The following is a 23,421-nucleotide window of genomic DNA, read 5'->3' as shown; positions in this document are numbered from 1 at the left end:
AATTTAAACTACCATTACAACTACGAAAAGATTTAGCTTCCCTTACCACACAAGAAACAACTCCAACTCAAATAACGCTCCGTCGTTTACTTGAACCGCAAGGAATACCTAGATGAACCTACGAAACACCAAATTGAAAACGGATAGAGTCCTTAGAATTCTAGATGAACCAAGAATGAGTAGGAGAGACATGATTACACATGTAACAGTATCATATTCTTCTAAAACAGATTTGGAACGGAAGGAAAAAAAGAGTAAAAACTTACTTGCTCTATTACAAAAACTAATCGGATATGAAATTAGACCTTGTCGCCGTGATTAATTAGGCACTTTCTGGTCGTCAAATAGATGACTCAGGAGTTAAAAAAAACTCTAAAAAAATAATTTTTAAAGAGATGATAGATTTTAAAATAATAAAACTAATTTATAACAAAATTATTTATTATTAAATCAATATTAAAATAATTAATTCTCACTATTTTTAAACTATCATTTTTTAAATCTTATGTAACAAAATATTATATAACATAAAGAGTGTGACGACGGTATAATTACATCGTATAAATAATAACAAGTTTAACGACAAGAAGTTGGTTGAAAAGTTTTAAATTATTGAACATTTAATAAATAATAAAAAATTAATTGAAAGTTCTTAAATTTATTAAAAAATTAAATCATATCTAAATTTAAAAGCTATAAATATATCGAACTTATGAAAAATTTATGACAAAAAAAGTTAAATAACAATATAAATTTTATTAGTTAGACTAAAGTTGATTTCATATTCCTCTACAGATTATTAAACAACTTTTTCTATTTTAAAAGTAAGTTAAATATATTTTTAATTAATTAATTATAAGTGAATTTTTTTTTTAATTTTGATTTAATTTAATTTCTTAACTTTAAAATACGTAAATTTAGAAATGATAGTATTTGAATTATTTATTTTCTTAAAAAATACGGCTTGATTAAATCTACGTAATTCTAAATATAAAAAAGGTTTAATTGCTTCCTTTGTCCCCAGTTTGGTTGAATTGTGTCAAATTCATCCTCATTTTCAAAAAAGTTTCATTGTCGTCCTCACGTGGTGTAAAAGTTTCATTGTCGTCCTCACGTGGTGTAAAAGTGTCAATTGAATCCAAACATAGAAAAAATTTGTGTCAAAGTAGTCATTTTTCCTATATCTCTGTGTCTTCCTTTCATACAATCAAGTACAGATATTCATTTTACCTTATCCAATTTAAGGCTTTTCATAGCTCCAGAGAAGTGACATATGAAAGGAAGACACAGATATATAGGAAAAATGACTACTTTGACACAAATTTTTTCTATGTTTAGATTCAATTGACACTTTTATACCACGTGAGGACGACAATGAAACTTTTTTAAAAATGAGGATGAATTTGACACAATTCAACCAAACTGGGGACAAAGGAAGCAATTAAACCTATAAAAAACTAACCTAGTAAAAAAAATTAATTCTAATTTTTACTTAAATAACTAAAGACATATTTAAATTTTAAAAACTATTTTAATCATTTTGCTATCAAAATATTTTACTTTTATTTTTAGATCTAATTTTTTAAACAATTGAACTTTTTTTACCATACAGGACAGATACAATCCAAAATTAAATTTTCAAAACCACGTCCTAATTTCAGTTTTTAAAAATTTAAAAACTTAAACTAAAAGGTCGTCTTTTTCGTTGTGTTCTTGTTCAATTCATCACTTGCGTTCTCTTCCGGCTGAAGAAGCTTGAAAAATAAAAGAAGAGAGAGGTAGGGTTTTCTGAGGTTTCTGAAATGGCAGCAGAATCATCAGAGGGCGAAGAAGAAACGAAGTTGAGCGGAGGAAACCAATTGTTGACGGTAGACGATGATTTAACGGAGATGGGGAAAAAGGCCGCTTGGAGTGTCAGTTCTTGCAAACCCGGTAACGGTGTTTCCTCCCTCCGTGACGATAATCTCGAAACCTATTGGCAGTAACTCCTTCACTTGCTCACACTCTCTTTCTCTTATCTTCGCCCGCATTCTCAATCACGCTTTCCGTGTTTTCAGATCCGACGGAGCGCAACCCCATTTGGTTAACATTCAGTTTCAGAAGAAAGTGAGACTTCAAGTACGTACACGGCACACCCCTCTTGTAAACAAAATATAATTATACTTTCTAAGTGCTAAATTTTTAATCTTTTTTATTGTTGCAGCTAATTGTACTGTACGTGGATTTCAAGTTGGACGAGAGTTACACGCCGAGCAAAGTTTCCATCCGTGCCGGTGATGGGTTTCACAACTTGAAGGTAATTTTATTGGTTTGGGTTTGATTGGAAGGGTTGATTTGGTTGTAATAATTGTTGATGAATAATGGGTTTGGGAACATTTGTAGGAGATTAAGACCGTGGAACTTGTGAAGCCAACTGGGTGGGTCTATCTATCGTTGTCTGGAGTTGATCCTAGGTAAGTGTTCTTCTGTCATTTTGTGGAGTGTTTTTTTTTTTTCAAATGGGGGACATGATAGTATATAGTAGGGAATTTAAGGGAACCTCGTGAAAGTGAAGAAACTAATAAACCATATCTGTTATTTTGTGTCTATCTGAATAAATTTCTCTATAAAGAACTTAAAAAAAAAATGAAATATATTTTTACTAGAGGTAAAACTAGCTTAAGTAGGATACAGCTAAGGTGTCATGTGATCCATGTAATTTGACAAATCTTGTGTCGAGGGATTAATAGTCTCCTCTGTTAGTCAGACTTGGGGTGGCAATGATTTTCCACTTATAGAGTGAAGGTGTCATGTGATCCATGTAATTGACTTCATCTCGTAGGATACAGCTACTGTTGTATTGTTGGAGTGATAAGATCAACATGGACCGTGCATTTTTATTAAATTGCGTTTGAGGCAATACGCTGTGCCTACTTCCTAGTGGTCTTCTGAAGAAGTGACTGAATTCTTGGCTTTTGTTGCTGAAATCTTACTGATTTTTCTTTGAATTCTTACTCCTTATATATCTGGATTTATGTTCAAGGTTTGAGGATGTTTTATTCCGATTGTGAACTGAGAAATTAGATAGGATAGGAACGTTGTCATGCTACTTGAAGATGTTTTTGTTGGTACGTATGAAGGCAATAATCAGTTCTTGTTTCATTTCATCTGTTGAACCACTGGATTGTCTTTAATTGTTACTCTGAAATTGATAATGTGAATGAAGCCTCAATGGTTGTAATGTAACCAAAGTAATGTAATGTAACTTAAGGATTTCTTTTCCATGATATCAACATACTTTTTTAATAGAATCTTGTAATTGCCTTTCCCCAATCACAGGGATACCTTTGTGAACACTTTCATGTTGCAAATTGCTGTATTGTCAAACCATCTCAATGGAAGAGATACTCATGTGCGGCAAATCAAAGTTTATGGGCCTCGACCGTGAGTCTCCTTTTACTTTTGAAACAATTACTTGGATACAGTTATAAATTTATTAATCAACGTTTTTCTATGTAACCATGTTGCAGGAATCCTATTCCACACCAGCCATTTCAATTTACTTCAAGGGAGTTCATCACCTACTCTTCCATAAGATGAGAGTTTACGGAAAGAGTTAATGAAAACCTGGCTTTAAATCAAAGGGTGCTGCTCATTAAGTGATTATATTATTTGGAATGTCTGAAACCAAATCACTACTGACCGAAATTTCAAGTAGATTTCACTTCAATATTCTTAAAAATTGTCATCTGCATATGAGGCCATCGGTAATTCAGTACCCTGTGTCTGGCACATATTTATATTTCGTTTTACTTGTGCTAGTGCTCTATAGTAGAAGCTGCAGATTCAGCTATTACTAGATATTTTCCTTGTGGTTTGTATCAGTTAGTTGTATTAGTTTTTCCGTTTCATAGTTAGTTAGTTTGTATCAGTTTTCAGTTTTACAGAGAGTCTTATATAAACTCTATTCTGTGTACACTTTATTCAGTTTTTAATACAATGAGAAATTATACACCATCTAAAAACTAAGATAGTATTAGATGTTCCGCTTCCTCTTTCTCATTCTTGATTCTTTCTCTAGATGATATGGCTTCCGAAACCCATACCGATTTTCACATAAATCCTTCCAATGCTTTCTTCCTCCATTCAAATGAAAATCCAACCTTTGTTCTTGTTTCACCCCTGTTAGATGGCAAGAATTGACTCGAGCATGAAGCTTTCCCTAAAAGTCCAAGAACAATTTGAGATTCAACAACGACACTTTGCAAGAACCCTTGTCGAACAATCCTCTTCGTGAGCCTTGGGACCGCTGCAATACGATGGTTCTCTTATGGCTTCAACGATTGGTGCATGAATCGATTCTCAAATCCATTATCTGGATAGACATCGCCTTTGACATATGGCAAGACCTTTCTCACCGTTTTCATCAAGGATACATTTTTTGCGTTGTTGACTTAACAAGAATCGTATAAATTGAACCAAGGTAAAAATGCTTCTCAGTGGCTTCTAGATACATGTGTCACTGACCACGTTACTTTCAATTTGCAAAGTTTTGTTTCTCGCAAATCTATTTCTCCTATTTTCATTACTTTACCCAATGATATTCAAGTATCTACTTCCTTTTCTGGTACTGTTGTTTTATATGATTCTTTAATCCTTGTTCTTTTATGTATTAGAATGTCATGTCAACCTTATTTCCATACATAAGTTGATTCGCGCACCACACTGTAAATTGTCTTTTGACTTTGATTCTTGTGTCATTGTGTAGAATACTTCCAGGAAGTTGATTGGTTCAACTAGCTTGCACCATCACCGTTAAGTTCCCACTGTTTCTGAAATGTGTCTCTCGGCATCCTAGATTAGGTCATGTTGAAAAAACTTAAGTTATTAGGATATCTTTTGTAATTTCGCTTGACTCTGTTGCTCTGTCGTTTCATTAAATTTGTCACGGTCTGTTGAGTTCTTGTTTTTATACTCATAACAACTCGGGTAGGTTTTATTTTTGGAGTTAGTTTTTATTGTGCACTGTAGCACGGTTTTGTTTGGTGGTTTGTTTTTTCGTTTTTCGGTTGCACTGTAGCAACCCAGTCACGATGGTTTGGCTATTATTATTCGTTTGTTATTATTCAGTCCAATATTGTGTCTGTACACGGCTATTTAATAGCCTTTCTCGATCAATGAATTAGCACACAAATTCTTACAGTGCAATATCTCTAATGCGTGCGCAGTGTTATTTTTCAACACTCTATCCTGTGTACACTTTATTCAGTTTTTAATACAATGATAAATTATACACAATCTGAAAACTAAGATCAGCTTCAAGAGTTCTATATTTATTGACAAATTGATGTGCATTGTGTGAAAATTTTCCCACGCTTATCATCATTGTTTCTTACTTTTCATAGGGAAACTATGATGAAAATTGGCTCTAACGCCAAGATAGTATTAACTAGTATTGGTTCATGTTGTTTCACTGCTAGGGAATATAATCTACAGATTACTTCGGATGACTTGTAGTTGTGGGGTTTATAACTTCAGATGACTTTCTTTGCAGGTTACTTGAAGTATTGCTAGTTAACTGAGACGTGTGTTTTAAATCATAAAATAGGACAATCTTTTTCTTCTCTTTAGCTTTTTTTGTACCAAATGGACCACTTTGATGAGGTATAAGGGATCAAACTAAAATAGCTAAGACTTGTCAAACAATTATCTTTATGGCCAAATGCGTAAGATTCCAATGCAATATTCTATAATTTATATTGGACTTGAAAGACTTACGAAAACTTTTTCGTGAATATTTAGTAAACACGCTTAAAAGGAGGAAAGAAGAAAAAAGGTTGTCGGTAGCCTAATAAAGACATTTTAAGTTCGATGTTTAAACTAAAATTGGAGAAAATAAGAAATAATAACAAAAAGAAAATATTGAAGATTGGTCATTTTGGGCAGCCTAGTCAATAATATGTTCTCGAGCGTAAGGAAAAAGTAGAGAAAAATAAAATATGGAGAAAAGACTAGAGACGTGCAAAACTAAAAGTGTGGGGGAATTCTAGGTCGTTCAAAAACAATGTGATGTATAATTGATTGACTCGGTTTGAGTCATCGAGTTCAAAACCTATAAATACTCTTAAAATCTTAATTATAAATATTTAATATCATTATTATTCAAATTTTAATTATTAACATTTTACAATAAACTAAAAACATTTCAAAATTTTACCTCACCTCTGAATCAAAAAATCATGTATAGTAAAATATTAACATTTAAAATACTCATCTTTAAAGCCATATCTAATGATTTCAAAGTAATTAAGGGTGTACTATGATACTAATGTTCCAACCAAACGTTTATTATCATGTTAAAAGTTATACTTGATAGTTGGAGTATGATTTTTTCTAATTAAGAACATAATAATCTAAATATCACTTTTCGATTGTTGACTTAGTTTATTTAATCCCCGTTACTTGCTACATCAATTAATAATTCTTAGTGAAATGATAATTTGTTTTGCATGCAACTCTATTTCATGTTCTTAAATACTAGATCATAGAACATTTATCGAATGATAAATAAAGAAAATGCTATTTAATTTTTCAATAACTAGTTATATTTTTGTATATGCACTCTTTTGAATGTTTTGTATCTTAGACAACTTGCATTTAGAATTAAACAACTTTTTTTATCGTATTTAGAAGTGACGATTACAAGATAGTTGGAAAAACTAGAAATGACTTATAAAAGAAATAATTACATTCTATATTTCAAGGAAAAATAAAAGTTTTGACAGTATGGTCATACAATCACTTAGAGGAATCGACTCAATACCACTAAGGAGGAGCGACTGACTGAATAAGCTGAGTTCAACACCACCACGTGTCAAACAATCAAGATAAATAAATGTTATTAACCAACCGCACGGTCATGAAAGAATGAGAGACCAAACGGACGACCTCCAACAACAATTACCTCTAAACATCACTTCTAAACAAGGTTACTGGTAAGAAATATTTAATGGGTAATGGGCCGTGATTAGGATTTCACTAATCACAAGCCCACTTCGAAACCTATGAATAGAGGTCAAAGGTAAGAAGGTAGGTGATTACATTTATTGTGAATTTAAGATTTTACTGTGGCACCTGATCGAATTAATCACTGACTTGAGCATCGGAGTGCCTTTGATAGGTACACTGGACGGTTTGGAGCGAGAACAGAGAAGGATTTTGATTAAGAATGTTCAGAGCTACCTAAGCTTTTTTGAAGTAAAGTGTGAAGGAGTGTTGTCGAGATCTTTGACCTTAAGTGATTATGTACTTGTGGTAAATGAGAAGGAACCGTAATTTATTTTATTGATAGGACATTTAAAGATAGTAAAAAAAGACTAGATGTAGGCTAGTATTTGGATGGATAAAAAACATTTTTCGACCATAAAATTAAACCTATTTATTTTCAATATTTACTTTTTTTTCTTTAAGTTAATAAATAATAGAAAGGTTAATATAATCATCATGGCATGTGAATCATGGATCCTTTTGGGTTTACTTACAAGTAGGGTGTGTTCACTTTTGGGTGTGTTTACTTTTTGACGATGGACTTTAGAAAGAGTGAGTGAATAAATTTGAGACTAAAATATGTGTTGTTTTCTTAAGGGATTTGGAGGTGATAATGAATAAATTTGAAAGTAAAATTTGTGAAAGTTTGTGAGTGATTTGACTAATATGATAAAGTAAAAAAAAGTTAAAAGATAAAAAATAAAAATTACCAAATTATCTTTTATGTTAATAGTAATATAAAAATTAATTGAAATACTAAAATTAAAATATATATATATATATATATATATATATATATAAAATAAATAATACAATATATTTCGGTAACACACTAAAAATTATGTTTTGATAATAATTTTTTTTACTATATAATTTAGTCACACAAGGTATTTTTATTTTTTAGTAATTTTGAATACCATTTTTTTTATTAATATTATTCTAATTATGGAAGACTATGAATGTTTATTGGTTGGTTCATTGATATTAAATATTTACGATCACAAAATTAATAAAGTCAACTTAAAATATGTATAAGATAGGTCGATGAAAAGTTACAATATGATTTATGATAAATAAAAATAAATGTATTTCATTTATATAAGTTTCAACTTTATTGTGTTGTCATCTCCATTATACATCTTGTATGGGATGAGTGTGAAAAGAGAAAATTGAAGCATTGTTTCAATAAGTTGTTATTTTGAATGCTTATTGTTGTTAATAAGTGAGAAATTTGTTCTGTGATATATTATGATGAAGGAGTACCATCAATTAGGTTGTTTCTCTTAGTAAGAAGACATTTCGACGTTTAATAACTACAAGTTGTCGATCAACAACGGCAGATATTTGTCTTCTTTGAAAATTTGCTTCCTTTAATGCTCATCTTATTTGTAGAGTAGTAAGTTGAAGTGACAATAAAAAAGAGTTAAGAAGTAATATTTAATAAAATATAATTAAAATTGTTAGAATATAATGAAGCAAAGAAGATCATAATACAATTATACGAGTAGAGCCTTATTAATCCTTTAATTTTTAGAAAATTAAATTGACACTAAAATTCACTTCTATCATCTATTGGTTTATATCTAGAGTCAAGTTGGATAAATCCTTGTATATCTTTTATTCTTTGCATTCTGATTTGCAAGTCTTGCACCCTTTCCCACATTTGACTTAAGAATTCAGAATTTGACCACCAAATTGGTGCGTTCCTACAACAGATTCATCAAGCCCGAGACTTTGTTTTTCTAGTTGTCCTTCATCATCATTAATTGAACGATCGTGTTGTCATATACCTTGACATTAACAATATTGAACTTCTTCAAAGAATTTGTGGAAAAATATTGTCTCAACCCAATAATTGTGCTTTCGTCAGTTGAAATATCTACTCCATTATATTTCAACACCTATATCATAAAAATATCTTTTGCAGCCATTTTGTAAAATTACCACCACTTTGAATCAATATATGCACCACAACATAGTGAAGATTCTCATTTATGTTAAGACAACAACAGTCTTCACACATTGACCTTGCATGTTCGGTCTCACCATAGAAGCCAATGTCATGTCATGATCGAAGGGTAGATCTTCTGGTAAATCTGCAAAGAACATTTTTTTACCTTGATGCTTAAGATGGGTAATATTAAACCAATCATTTAGTTTTATTTTAATATTTTTTCCTATTAACCTCACTTAGTAGGTTTCCATTTGCAGAGATCCTTAAATTTGAATAGAACATTTTTACCAAATTTGTATATAATGAACAGTCTAACGCTACAAAGTCAACGAGCCCTTGAAATACTAGATGATGATGGAAATAAAAACCGAATGTAACAAAGGAATCATAATTCATAAATTTTTAGTGCCATAATTCTTCTTATATAAAATTCATTTCCATAGTGCTTTATCTAATGATAATTGCTAAAAAAACGTCGTCGATCTAAAACATCTTCGAGTAATGGCTTCTTAGGTGTAAGAAGGTTTGTGTTAGTGACCAAATGTTTTCCCTTTTGACTTTTACGAATTTTTTATGATGATGATGACAACATTAAAGATTAACTTTAAAAACAATGAAATGAGAATAACAATGATATAAGAAAAGAAACAATAATAAGTAAACACTCACTTGCTACATTTAAAATGCAAACATAAATAATATAGTCCAAAAGAACATTGTACATAATCATAATGTTTCATGACAGAATAAAACAAACATAAGTATTCGTTACATTCATGGACTCAACTACTACCCATCATCATGTTAAGTAACTTATTTCATTGATGATGGGTGGACATGTCTATTAATCTTTTGGTGTAGACGAGATTTGTACACAAAAAATTTATCATTGTTTATCTTCTTGTATATTCATGTCGCTAACATTTTCCATACGTCACTCTCGGTATATTGGAATGTTGCGTTACGACGCATCATCCTCACTTGCTTACTAAGAATATCATTGTGCTTATCAATGGCAACCATTTGTCGCTCTATTATAGATGATATTTTCTCAAAATGAGAGTTACTTGATCTTATCACATCGTTGAAGTCGTTTAGCTTTGTAGTAAGTTTTTCAAACTGAGTCTATAACATCCATCCTAGGGGCTTTGCATTTCGAAATACATAATGTTGCGTCCCCATGGATGAGATAGCTCGCACAAATTGAGTTAGCCCGGAATCTGTCTTGCTGAAAGCAATACTCCAACACCAACACTATAAACATGAAGAAAAGGTAAAGGGTAAAAAATATATTTTCAAACTTATCATCCTCAAATCAATTGATTTAATCAAGATTCAAAAATCACTCTATCCCACAATACCTCTCATTCTCTCGCTCTTAGATATGCGAATATTTTATCTTCACCCTCAAATCCTTCTTTGCAATTATTTGGGAACAATCTAACACCAAACTAATAGAGCACTAGTGTGGTAACAAGTTGACCCAAACCCGTATCTTGTACCATGAATCTGAACCACAATGCCAAGTGGAACACAAATAGAAATGAAGTCTACCAATGGTTCAATTGTTATTCACCTAAACAAGAGCACGGAGAGAAACATGTTTAGCCAGTTCTCGCTAAACGAAGATATGAAGTACAAGCAATTCACCTGTAAGAGCGTTAATGAGTAATGATATTCATCTCTTGCTAAAAGAGTTGTTCAACGTTATAAACATCTGCAAAGAATGTTAACTGAAAATTCAGTATTTACATAAGCAAAAAGTAGTACACTCAAAAAAAAAGATTTACATGGTTATCTAATCTTAAATCACTACAGGACAAATTTATTGATATTTTATAATAACTACCTCAAAATTCATTCTCGTGCAACTTGATTGATGGTGTTTTTATATTAATAAGGCATTGCCATTAAACTCTTTAAACAAATCAAAAACATTTGTAAGGGAGGAATACCCCGAACATATATTACACAAATCATTAAACTTCATACAATTTCATTTAAGGCGACCAGGAGATAACAAATAGAACAAATTCCAGAATCAACAACCGATTCAAGGGAAGGTTACCACTGGCTGAACAGCTAAATTTTCAGCTGCACGTCACCATGATTGACAATCAACAACTCAGCAGATGATGCTCAAGTTGTGGTCATGAATCTCATTCACAGGCAGGTTTTGTGTCAAAGCTACTCAAGCATATGGCAAAGGCTTGGAAGGTAGAGAGCGGATAACGGTAATCCATGGTGAATATGTCTTTTCCAATCTTTCCAAACTGCAGGATTACCTTGTCTTGCTCCTCAGCAGAAATGTTATGAGATGGATCAACAGCAGCTACAAGCTGAAAGTTCTTAACAGAAGCCACAGACACACGACCCTTGAAGTTTAGGCACCAGCACTGTAGCTGCTCATGCCATCGTGGAGCCTTGTTTTTCAGTTCTAATTGCTCAGTTGAAACTTGGCTCGATATTAGTGGCTCTGATAAGCTTGCAGAGTTTAAATCGGGGACTGGAACTTTTTCTTTCGGTGCTGGTGATGGAGAAAAAGATTCATCAAATATTTGAGGGAAAGAAGTTGGAGTTGGGGCGTTGCCCCCTTCCTGAATTGCTGAGACGGGTATAGAGTTCATGACACAATGCATTCTTCTTGGCCCTCTAGTGCAAAGGACGTTCAGCTCGTAGGAAACTGTGCTAACAAGGTAGCTACAAGCTGGAACTCTTGGTGAGACCTGCTTAGAATGAAATCTCCTACTAGATTGACAATTGGGTTGAATTGCAGCATCATGGGGAGGTTGACTGTCATGTATGGTGAACTTGGTACCCAAAAAATTAGACCTGCCAAAAGTACAACATCAAATATTAAAGATGACAAGAGGCAAGGAGAAAATTGAAAAGAAGGTAAGTAAGGCTTCTATCGACCAAAAGCTTGCCTCAGTTTACCAACATATTTATTGCTGGCTCGGGAAAAATCATCTGTGGCCAAGGATATGACAAAATCAGTGCCTGTTGCCCTTCTTATCCTTTTGGCCGCTAATAATAACTTGTTATTGTCATTCTCTGCTGTACAATTAAAGCCAAAACAAGCTTCTCAAATAGAATATCAAAACCTCGTTCTCTATCAAACTTCAGTGAGATGGATCAACAAATAGATCATGAAAGGAGGAAAACAAAGCAAAATTTTGGCTTTGAATGCATAAAGAGGTTTAAAGTTCATTTCTATCTTACTCAACCACCATTTAAGTTATATATGTAGATAAGATTTTATGTCCAAGCAACGTGCATTCTGCCACACACTATATTAATGTTAACAATTATGTTGATGCCAAGTTGCTAATTTCACAAAGGAAATATAAAGACAGCGAAATATAAAGACAAAATGATGCTGACACCGACAAAGTAAATGACAATAAAATATTTATAAAAAATCCATGAAGTTTAACATTCATAGTCACTAATGCCAATCTTTTAAAGAGCAATTTAAAGTTGAGAAATATCATATCCCTTCATTTTAAAAAAGGGATGGAAGGTTTCAGCAATGAAATAACTTACATGGTACCAGACCAAAGTACAACAGATATGTAGAACTTTCTTTGTTCCTCCTTATAAAGCACTGTATTGGAGAATCACGCGGACCAGGCTATCCATACACACAAAAGGAGAAAAACATAAGAAACGTAAAAGAGTACGGCAGAAAAGGGGTGAAGAATTTATTACCTGCTTCAATGAAATAGGAAATGTGATCCTTCCACATTGTTCCGGAGTCTTGACAATCTCTTTTGTAATCGACCTCCAAGATTTACATACAGAAGCACAGAAGACAACAACAGCTCGGTCAGGCCAAGATGTTTCACTCTCTTCAACCCTTTGGATTATGTCAAAAAGTAATTCTTGTGGAAGATTTGCCCATTGTCCCTGTTGAATAAATTCAAATGTAGTTGCAAGAACATCTGGAGCAATATGTGACTTTGTTCGACTGAGCCGTAGCTTGCTTTCTGCACCCCGCTTAGATGTGCTTCCTATTCCATCTCTCATCTCCTTGAGTTCACGGACTATGCTTCTCAACAACATGTTCTCACGGCTTACCAATCCTCTTCACAGTACAAAACCACAACAATCCAAACAAAATTAAAATGCTTCTACATTCCATTCTAACATGCTTTAATATATTCAACTGAAGTGTTCTCATACCAAGAAGAATTGGAAAGCCAAAGACTGATAAAGAAACTGATGTGAAACACGCCAGTTCTATGGGAATGCTCACAAATCAAGAAAGCCCAGATCGTAATAATGAACAAACCAAGAATTTCTAGGAACAAGAAAAGAACCAGGAAATAGAGCACACACAAGTTATAAATGGTTCAATTAAAGTGTTAACAAACTCCATTCTACATCCTCAAAAAAATCAAACTATCAACAAGAACAAGTTATGTCTCATAAGTTAAAGGGACTTCCCAATGACTTACAGAAAATATCAGGTATGTAATCTCACAAACACACTTGGATGCACTGCTATGTAACCATCGCAAGGATATAAGACTACATACAAGCCTTAACAACAAAACATACTAACTGATTTGTAAATGAAATCAGTTTCATAACAGCTGGAGAACAAACAGACACTGAGCAACTCAAACACCAAGTATAGATGATGATACTGAAACACAATATAGACTTAAGCTTTGGTCCTAAAGATAAACTCACCAGTTGATAGAATAGACAGGTGATATCACAATGCTAGAGATAGTCGATACATCTAGTTGACCGAGCCAAAAAACAATAAATCTCCACCTTAGTTCATGAACAAACTTCTCTAAAACTCGGTAGGGAACAGGTACAAGCCCAGAACAACACTTAATTCCCAATCAAACCCAAATAATGGTAGAACTTAAAAGTTTGGAAGCATTTTTGTAATCATATCAAAGGGACTATGATTTGTTGAAATATTCTTCACCTTCACAAATTCTTTGGCAATCTCCTCTCTTACAAAATGCAACTTAGTGCCAGTATGTTTGGTTCTCTCATGACAAACTCGGTTCTTTAATAAATGTTATCACAATGCACTATGACAATTTGATAGTGCATTCTCAGCTCTTCAACAAAACCCTTGAGCCACATGCTTCCTTCACAACTTTTGATATGGCCATATTCTCAACTTTCAGTGATAGACAAAACCACACTTTCTATAAACTTGGCTTCCAACTAATAGCCATAATTAATGAAAACATAACCTGCGAGAGATATCCTAGTATCTAGACATCCAACATAGTTTGAATCTAAAAATTGTACCAAAGCAATTGTTCTAACAGAAACTCTAGTTCCACCATAAACTGAACTCTGCCATGAGACCCCCTTTAAGTGCCTCGTAACATGATGTACTTAAGAGTCTGTCAGTTTTCCTACCCAAGATTTGACATAAATTTGCTCATAATACTCATGACACAAGTAGTATCAAGTCAAGTGCAATCATTGCATACACCATAGACCAACAATGATTGCATATGAAATTGTATCTATATAACCGCACTCTTCATCTGTCTTACGATATTGTTTACAACTTAGCTTCAAATGCTAAGCTAAAGGTGAATAAACAGTTTTCAAGTTTGTCATTCCGAACTTATCAAAGACTTTCTTAAGGTGGATCTCCAAGCCAGGTATAACAGCTTCTTTTCTTCTCCCATGATCTCAATCCCCAAGACCTTCTTTATTGTTTCCAAGTTCTTCTCATACACTATTCAACTCAGTCTTCACCTTCCCAACTTCAGACTTACTATTGCTTGATATATAAAAATATCATCAACATAGAGCAACAATATTACAGTGAGTGATTGTCAGGTAAGAGTTTGAAATAAACACACTTATCAAGCTTGTTTCACATGAAACCATTTGAGTCATAAACTGATCAAACTGTTTGTTCCTCTTTACCATTCACCTCAAACCCTTATGGTTGCTTCATAAAAATGGTTTCCTAGAGATTTCCATAGAAGAAGGCAGTCTTGACTCCCTTTTGCTCCAATTCAAGATCAAACTCAGAAAATAGGAGTATTTGCTCTGATCTATGCTTTACTACGAGGGAGAACACATCATTATAATGAATCCCCTTCCTTTGAGTAAAACCTCTAGCAATCAATCTTCCTTTAAACCTTCCCTGGTCAATCCCTAGAATTTCATCATTTTTTTAAAATCCATTTACACTGATCAATCTTTGCACCAAGTCTCCTTATCAACCTACACGTACGATTATCTGTCTTCATCTCTTCATTCATGTTGTTCAATCATTCTTTCTTCTCCTAGCTTGCTAAAGCAAATTTAAAACAATTGGGTTCATCTTACAAAATACCTCCCTGGCTACCACACGAGAAATACAATTAAATTTACATATTCATACCTTTCTGGTGGTTTGATGACTCTCCCGGTCCTTCCTTGTGCTACACTTTAACCATCATCAACTCGGTGCTCTTTAGTAAGATCTTCTCCCAACTCATCATGGTCTGTCAAAAGAAAATCAGAGAAAACTCTTGGCACTACCTCAATCAAAGTTAGATTTCTTTATCTTGGCATCTCGACTCTCAACAAACTCAAAAGCCTTTGATTTATAAGCCATCACAATCTCATTGAAAATAACATGATAGTTGATAATACACCTCTTGAATCTCAGTTCAAGACACCATGAGTTGTATGCCCTCACCCCTTCATGATATCCTAAAAACATGCATTTACCAGTTCCTATTATCAGCTTATATTGCCTAATATGAGCATAAGCAACATAACCAAAGATTCTCAAATTTTTAAGGTTAGAAGAATGACCTAACCAGATTTCACAGTAGTCTTTCTCTCCAGAGTAGCTGATGGACATCTATTGATCAAATAGGCAACAATGGAAATTGCTTCAACCCAAAAGATATTTGGAACTCTGCACTATGCAACATACATCTCACTCTTTAAAATGGTCCTATCCAATCTGTCTATTAGGGCATTTTGTTGAGCAGTTCCAACCATAGTTCTTTCATGTTATACCATTCTATTTACAGAAGTTATTGAATAACTCTAAACATAACTCAAGACTATTATTATTCGTTCTAAATCTCTTTACACTTCTCCCTGTCTCATTCTCCATTAGATGCACCCACATCTTGAAATTCTCAAAACCTTTATCCTTGGTCTTCTAAAAATAGATTCATAATTTCTTTGAGCAACCATTACTCTAAAGGAAATACCTTGTCCAAGACTGTGACAGAGTTCTTGATGGTACTAAGAGATCATCACGAACATAATCCAAAGTCTCTTTTGTTCTTTGTTGTGTTGTATTGAATTTGACCTTATAGGCTTTACCACAAACGTGGTAATGACAAAACTTCAATTTGTCAAGTGTTTTATCAGCAAATAACGCCTGTTTTTGTAATTCAACCAAACCTCTTTCACCATATGAACTAACCTTTTGTGTCATAACTCAATTCTCAACAATTATTTCTAAACAACAACAAGCACAGAACCAGTAACTATAGTACCCTCCAAGGAATACAAGTCACTTTTCCTCACACCCTTCATGACAATCACAAACTTTGCATCACCTCTATGTTGTAAATAATATATTATTAGGCTAAAAAATATTTTTAATATTTCCATAGTAATTAGGGAAAAATATCTTCATAATCTTTCTATTTATTATACATATTTGTATTACCTTTTGCAAACATTTTGGTGATTACAAATATAGATGATAAGAATGTTATTGGTGCGATTGATATCAATAAAATAATTCTTTATTTTCTTACCTTAGTTCAAGTTTGTATCAAAGCTCTTGTTTCTGTTACCTTATTAACCATCGTTGTTCACCATCATCATTGAGGTTAGTGGTTGGCCAAAAAGGTGTGCCCCACCCGGTGCCACGACATACAGGGTTGTTGGGACCTCTTGAGCACCAAGGGGTGACGTCTCATTTGACTCTGATGTGGTTTTGTTGTTAATAAAATCTTCTTTTATTATGAATCAAAGCAATAAATGTTGAACTTTTTATTATCTCTTTGTTTTTGTGTTTTTCAATATCCAATATGAAAGTTTTTAAAGAGAAACTTCATCATTTGGAAACAATAATTGAATCAATGACTATGTCCTCTAGATCATATACCGTACTAATGAAAGATAAAAAAGGTGAGAGTACATTCAATATTATTCATCGTTTATCTCAAGGTGTTGGATGTTTGATTCAAAAGCAATTACATGACTCATTTTCCTAAGCTCTTCAATTCATACGTCAAAATGACCAAAGAACAACTCGTTATAGTTGCAAATGGTGATAGAGTACCCATACGTAGATCCAAAAGTATAAGCAGTACTCATTTAGAATCATCTATTGCATTAAAGGATGTTTTATAGTTGCTAATGGTGATAGAGTACTCATTTAGAATCATCTATTGCATTATAGGATTTTTATATGTCCCAGAAAATAGCCTTATACCTATACAAAAGATTTTAATTGTTCGCTAACTTTTTTCTCTTCTTATTGTGTTGTGAAGAACCTTGCCATGAAGAAGACAATTTTAATTGCTAAAAAACAAAGTGAATTGTATTTATTCATCCAACTATTTATCAATGGGATGTTCACTATTCATCTTGAATGAACACAAAGCTTGTTTTAGATACAAATGACTAACCAAAGATTTCGCCATATACAAATCTTCAAGTTTAGTCAAATCTTCAAGTTTAGTCCAAATCCCTTTCACACCAGTCTACACACTTTGTCACCAAGACTCAAAACAATTGCACCTGAACATTCTCTAACAATGTTTTCTTGTCTCTCTCAATCATAGTTGCATTATTCTTAGATTCACCATCAAGCGTTTCTCATAAACCCTATTCAACAATAAGTGCTACTACCTTCAACGACCACAATTTGAAATCATTATTCCCGGTGAACTTCTCAACATCATATTTTGCAATACCCATAGAGGTTTTTCATTCCACTCTCACCCCACAAATTTGATGTGAAACAATTCAATAAAATGGTAAAGCTCACTAATCAAGAACTTCAAGAAACAAGAAAAGAACAAAGAAACAAAGCACACACATGATATAACATGGTTCAATAAGAGTGTTAACCAACACCAATCTACATCCACACAAAAGCCACACTATCAACGAGAACAAGTTCTCTCTCGGTGTTACGTGGAATTCTCTCAGAATACTCAATTTCTCTAAAAGCGTTACAAAATACTCTCTCTATGAGTTACAAAAAGCTTCAAATATGTAATCTCACAAATATACTCTCATAAACTGTTATACAAGGCTTAACAACATAAACTGATCTTAACAGAAATCAGTCATGAAACAGCTAGAGAACAAAATAGACAGTGAGTAGACTCAAACACCAAGTACAGATGATGATACTAAAACATGGTAAAGACGAAAGTTTGGTCATACAGATAAAATCTCCGAAAGATAGAACAAACAGACGATACAGCAATACTAGAGACAAAAGATACAATTTGTTGACTGGGCTGAAAAAAAAAACAATTGAAACAATGACACACCTGCACATACTAAAAATTCCAATATAGTTGTTACTAACAAGAATTAAAAAGCCAAAAACTGATAAAGAAACAACGACAATTTGTACATACATATGCTTTGGTGTAAGTAAATTTTAACTTCACAGAGTTTGCCAGAGAAACTTATCAAAGTCAAGATAAGTTTTTTATTTTAATTTACTACAGTCAATCTTACAGTATCAATAAGTACTAAATAAAGGTCCTGTTCAGATAAACTTCTTCATAAGCACGAAAAAAGAAATAAGAAAAGGTAAAACAAATTGAACTTTTTTTATAAGCTAAAATCAACTTATGCATTTAACTTTCTCCAAAACCTAAGGTACATTAGTTAATTTTAACTTGAAGAGAAACTAAATGCATTTTTAAGTTCATATTCCCTTATTCATACAAGTATTTATAAAAAGGTTATACAAATAAGGACTAAGTAGTTTACCTAAATAAATAATCATCTCACTCCTACATAACATACATACATCGCATGTAGACATGGCTCTATATTCAATGCTTGCAACTTCAAGACAACAACTAGAAACAAGTCATCCCCAAAATTAACTAATATTGGGTCATAATCAAAATAATATAATAATATCATAACGATTTGTGCTTTTACTACTGACAAGGTAATACGAACAAAACAAAAAAAAAAGTTGCACTAGGATGTCAAAAATAAAACTCATCAAATCTGCAATCCTTACAAAATGTAAACACGTTCTGTCGTTGAAATCAACTTAATAGACGAGAATCTATTTTTATACCAATAACGATAATAAAAACGAAGAGAGAGCATCGATCCAGGAAGAAAAGCATGAAAATTCATATCAATCGTAGAGAGAAATCAGAAGGTCGCGAGCAAAAGTGTGAGAGAAAAGAAGGAAGCTTCTAGAATACGGATCCAGAAACAGTAAAAACAGAGAAACACGATTAACCGATATGAAGAAGGAAAGAACAGTGTTCTCTGATGTTGTAGAGAAAGTAAAAGAAGAAAGGAGTAGTACCCATGTTATACTCCAACGCCACTATCAATCGCCGGCCACCGCTACCGCCACCGGGGGTCCAAAATAAGGTCGCAAAATCGTGTGGTTTGAAACGGATGCACATTATCTTTCCACCATTTTTTTAAAATTATTTTTAGTAGAAAAAGTGAGCATTATTTATTTATTGAATGAAATCTAGTGCAGGAATCTCCACTGTTCATAAATTGTGCCTTCCTACACGTGTCCATCTTTCTGATCATTACGAGAGAATAATGATAAGCTCCTCTGCTATACAAAGTAAATATTTATATAACTAAAATTTACAATAAATAACATGTATAAACTAATTGTAAGTTCTATAAAATGTAAGTTCTATAAAATGTATAAACTAAAATCACAGGAAAAAAGAAATTATCTACCAATCAATCTTGAAACTTATATTCCTTAACCAAATGATCTAAAGTTCGTGATAATATCCTTTTAAATATTTTAAATATAAAATAAATCATGTTGAGAATTTTATATGATTAATAAAAATTGTAAATTAGGAAAACTATAATTATAATTTGTAACATTCTAATAATAATAATAATAATAGTTTACATTATAATAGTAAGATATATGTCAATATATTATTATTTGTAAGACTTAATATATAGTATGTTTTTTCTCCTAAATTTATAACAATGATTGAATTTTTTTTATTTAATGTAATTTCTACAATTTTTAAAAAGGTTTAATGTCTATTTTTTCTTAGATCAATGTTAATTATGATTTGAGGATGTTAACGTTGATTTAAAGAAAGATATCATATTGGGGTTTTTTTTAAATATATAAATCACATTAAGTAAAAAATAAATAAAGAAAAATATATTGAATGATATTTACAAAGATAGAAAATGCTATTAAATTCATTTATAACTACTAAAAGTATTAGTATTGTAATTTAGTTTAATTTTTTATAAGTATTAATTGAGTTGGGTTTCATTTATGATTGAATTAAATTTATCTTATTATTGTATAGGTTGGGTGTGAGGCCCTAGATAATTAACACTGAAAATCTCTGTCACATCAAATTAATGCACCCACGTCACTGGTTCAGAGCCATTAAAAACCCACTAAGCACTGCATGCACGAGTGCCACTTGTCACGTTAGAAGTTTCCAAAGTCAGAAGTGGGTGTACAGGTGTCGGCAGAGGAGACGTTCGTCCAAACGGACATGGATTGAACAAAACTGGATTTTCGAAAAACTCTCCCACTCACCTGTACTCACTCTTCTTCTTCCTCAGAACTCAACTCTTCATTTCCTCTACCTTCTCTCTAGAAAGTCTTCAACTTCTCTCTACTGTTACTCATCCATTTCTTCTCCGTTCAACATTCAGAACAGTAGGAACATTCCCTACGCTGTGAGCTTCATTTTGGACCGAATCACTTTCGATTCTGTAACCGGTAAGTTTCTCAACTTAGACGCTCGTTTCTGGAATTCCTGCGAACCCAGATTCAGTTGCATGCAAGGTTATGGGCTAAATTCTCCTACGTTTCTTTTGGTTTGATTTAGTGAAGAACGTAAGAAAAACCGTTGAGTGTAGAAAAGCCATAGTTGGACAAGTCAAAGTCGGACTCTTAGGACGCTGTACTCACTGATCCGGGTAAGGGAAGCTTATTAATTTAATTTATACTTGTATGTTGTATAAAAGTATGATATGGATATATGTATATCTTCTGTTTGAATATGCCTGAACGAACACTGTAGTACTGGATGAATATGATCTCTGATTGGTTGAACTGTATGTTGATTTTGATACGTATGGATTGAAAGATGGGTGACTATTGTATAGTTTGATTTGTTAATATGATGAACTCTATAAAGTATGTGAATTAATGATGGATATGGATTTATAAAGTATGAATCGAATGAGAAATGTTGAGTTAAGATAGTTGAAAAATCTGAATATGATAATTCTCCTTATGATAAATTACGCTCGTCGTCGTACGGTCTTATACCGTTCGGTTTCCCTGAAAATGACTTAGAATGGAATCCTTTCATTCGGGAAGAATTCGGTTTGAGAACGAGCGTCCGCATTGGAATCACTGTGTTTGAGCGTTCGGCTCAGCATAGAGGTGTCGTATACCTTAAATTCAATAACATTAAATTACATCTTAAAATAAGTAACGCTCGGTCTTAAACCCAACGTTCGTCCTAAATGGCGCTCGGTCTTATACCAAGCGTTCGTCATCATTGGTGCTCGGTCATCTACCTAGCGTTCATCATAAGTGGTGCTCGGTCTTATACCAAACGCTCGTATTATTGAATAACCACTTGGATAAAATAGCGTTCGTTCAAGTCTTAAAATATTCACTTTTCCTTACGTTCGTTCAACTACTGGCATCCGTCTTCCGTATGCGAAGTACTACAAAAATAGTTCTAAATATTCTTGACCCTCCATCTTACATTGGATCTGGTCTAAGGTCTTCATAATGAAATTTTCTTTAAGTACCAGGGTACATCCAAACGAGTCAATTCGTTTAACTGGCCGAACAGATAGTAACGTTCGTTGTATACTTCCCCGTTTATCCAGTACCTTTCTTTGAACGTTCGTCCTAGTTCTTCAGTGGACTGAACGTTCATCATGTTATGCTCTTGAATCTAAAGATGTAAATGATGATGAATTATGAGAACTTAAAGTGTGAACACTATATGGAACGATTATATGATATTGGATTTTGGACGAGCGTTCCAGGGAGGAACGTCTCATATATGTTGATTATGGAATTTGGTAAAGTATGACTGTGGTTATGCTAATGCTGGCATGGTCCATCCTGATATTCCGTGATACTCATCTTCACGTAGAGGAGAGTAGTTCATGTGTGGGAATGGCAGGAGGTCCTTAGTCCATAAGTTAACATGGGCGATGTAAGAACGGACTAACCTCGAGTGGCAGCTGTTGAGTGTATCAGTTACTACACCACTTGGGTGCAAGGACGCCTGTAGCTACACAGATTCATACAGTCCGGACGGTCTGTCTAGTATATATATAGATTTATATATATTTGTCTATGATAAGCTGCTTGTTGTGTGTGAATTGAAATGTTAATGTATATGTTGATGTATGAATTAAATTATATAAGCTTACCCTTTCGTTTTCCTTGTGTTGTCCATTATATATGTACGTTCGTCCTGTCTTGCAATGATCATCCGTGTGGATGTGAGCAGAAGGCGAGGCCACCTTAGAGGATGTGATCGAGGAAGAAAACTTAGTGGAAGTTGAAGTGAAAGCGGAGCAGTAGACGTTCGTTTTTCTTTTAGTTTAGATGTTAGCTTTTGAAATTGAACGTTTGATTATTTATTTTGTAAAACCGTTCGTCATAAAACTGTATTATTTCCGTTTCCTGTATAGTGGTTCTGTACTTTAAGCCGTTCGGCTTTTGTTCTTCGTTTTATTAATATAAAGACTGCATGGATTTACTGTTAATTGTAATTAATTCTGAATTATAGTAATTACTGTATTTTGGGATGTTACATTGGGTGTAGAGTTTAGTATGAATGACTTGAGTTTAACTCTTATATTTCTATTAAAGACAAAATTTATGTTTTTATTTTTGTGTCTTAAATTAGTTTAAATATAATTATAATTCATTGGATTACTTGAAATATTGGATAAACTTTTTTTTAAAAGATTGTATTATATTTTAATTAAATTGATAATTATATAAATTTTACAAAAAAAATTAACCCAATTTATCCATATTAATTCAATCCACTCAAAAATGAATTATGTTAAGTTTAACATAAAGAATTTGCAAAAACCAACTAGATATTTCATAATGGGCTGGGTAATAGGTTTTTTCAAATCCTACCCAACCCAGTCTGCAAATATATTTTATTAAGAATATATCTAACTCAAACATAAAATTTACATGTGAT

The 23,421-nt window shown here is 32.9% G+C and overlaps 2 protein-coding genes across 3 annotated transcripts; one reads left to right on the top strand and one right to left on the bottom strand.

Annotated features, from left to right (window-relative positions):
- The first annotated feature begins 1,701 nt into the window (after window positions 1-1,701).
- Window positions 1,702-3,996, top strand: APC10 (anaphase promoting complex 10). The gene is made up of 6 exons (XM_047322960.2): window positions 1,702-1,981; window positions 2,058-2,118; window positions 2,204-2,296; window positions 2,383-2,453; window positions 3,319-3,423; window positions 3,510-3,996. The coding sequence occupies exons 1-6, from the start codon at window positions 1,803-1,805 to the stop codon at window positions 3,577-3,579; spliced, it is 579 nt and encodes a 192-aa protein (XP_047178916.1). The 5' UTR covers window positions 1,702-1,802; the 3' UTR covers window positions 3,580-3,996.
- A 6,844-nt stretch (window positions 3,997-10,840) lies between these two features.
- LOC124845784 (tubby-like F-box protein 2) lies at window positions 10,841-19,668 on the bottom strand. 2 transcript variants are annotated; one of them, XM_047322956.2, is made up of 6 exons: window positions 19,518-19,642; window positions 15,363-15,465; window positions 12,692-13,067; window positions 12,527-12,614; window positions 11,908-12,037; window positions 10,841-11,812 (listed from the first exon to the last, which is right to left on the bottom strand). In XM_047322956.2, the coding sequence occupies exons 3-6, from the start codon at window positions 13,043-13,045 to the stop codon at window positions 11,140-11,142; spliced, it is 1,245 nt and encodes a 414-aa protein (XP_047178912.1). In that variant the 5' UTR covers window positions 13,046-13,067; window positions 15,363-15,465; window positions 19,518-19,642; the 3' UTR covers window positions 10,841-11,139. The 2 variants fall into 2 exon arrangements, with proteins under 2 accessions (XP_047178912.1, XP_047178910.1); XM_047322954.2 differs by lacking the exon at window positions 15,363-15,465 and having other exon boundaries at window positions 19,518-19,668.
- Window positions 19,669-23,421: the final 3,753 nt, after the last annotated feature.

The sequence above is a fragment of the Vigna umbellata genome, chromosome 1, assembly GCF_029865625.1.
Source record: "Vigna umbellata cultivar VRB3 chromosome 1, Vumbellata_1.0, whole genome shotgun sequence".
NCBI lineage: Eukaryota > Viridiplantae > Streptophyta > Magnoliopsida > Fabales > Fabaceae > Vigna > Vigna umbellata.
This window is presented reverse-complemented; position numbering and strand designations above follow the sequence as displayed.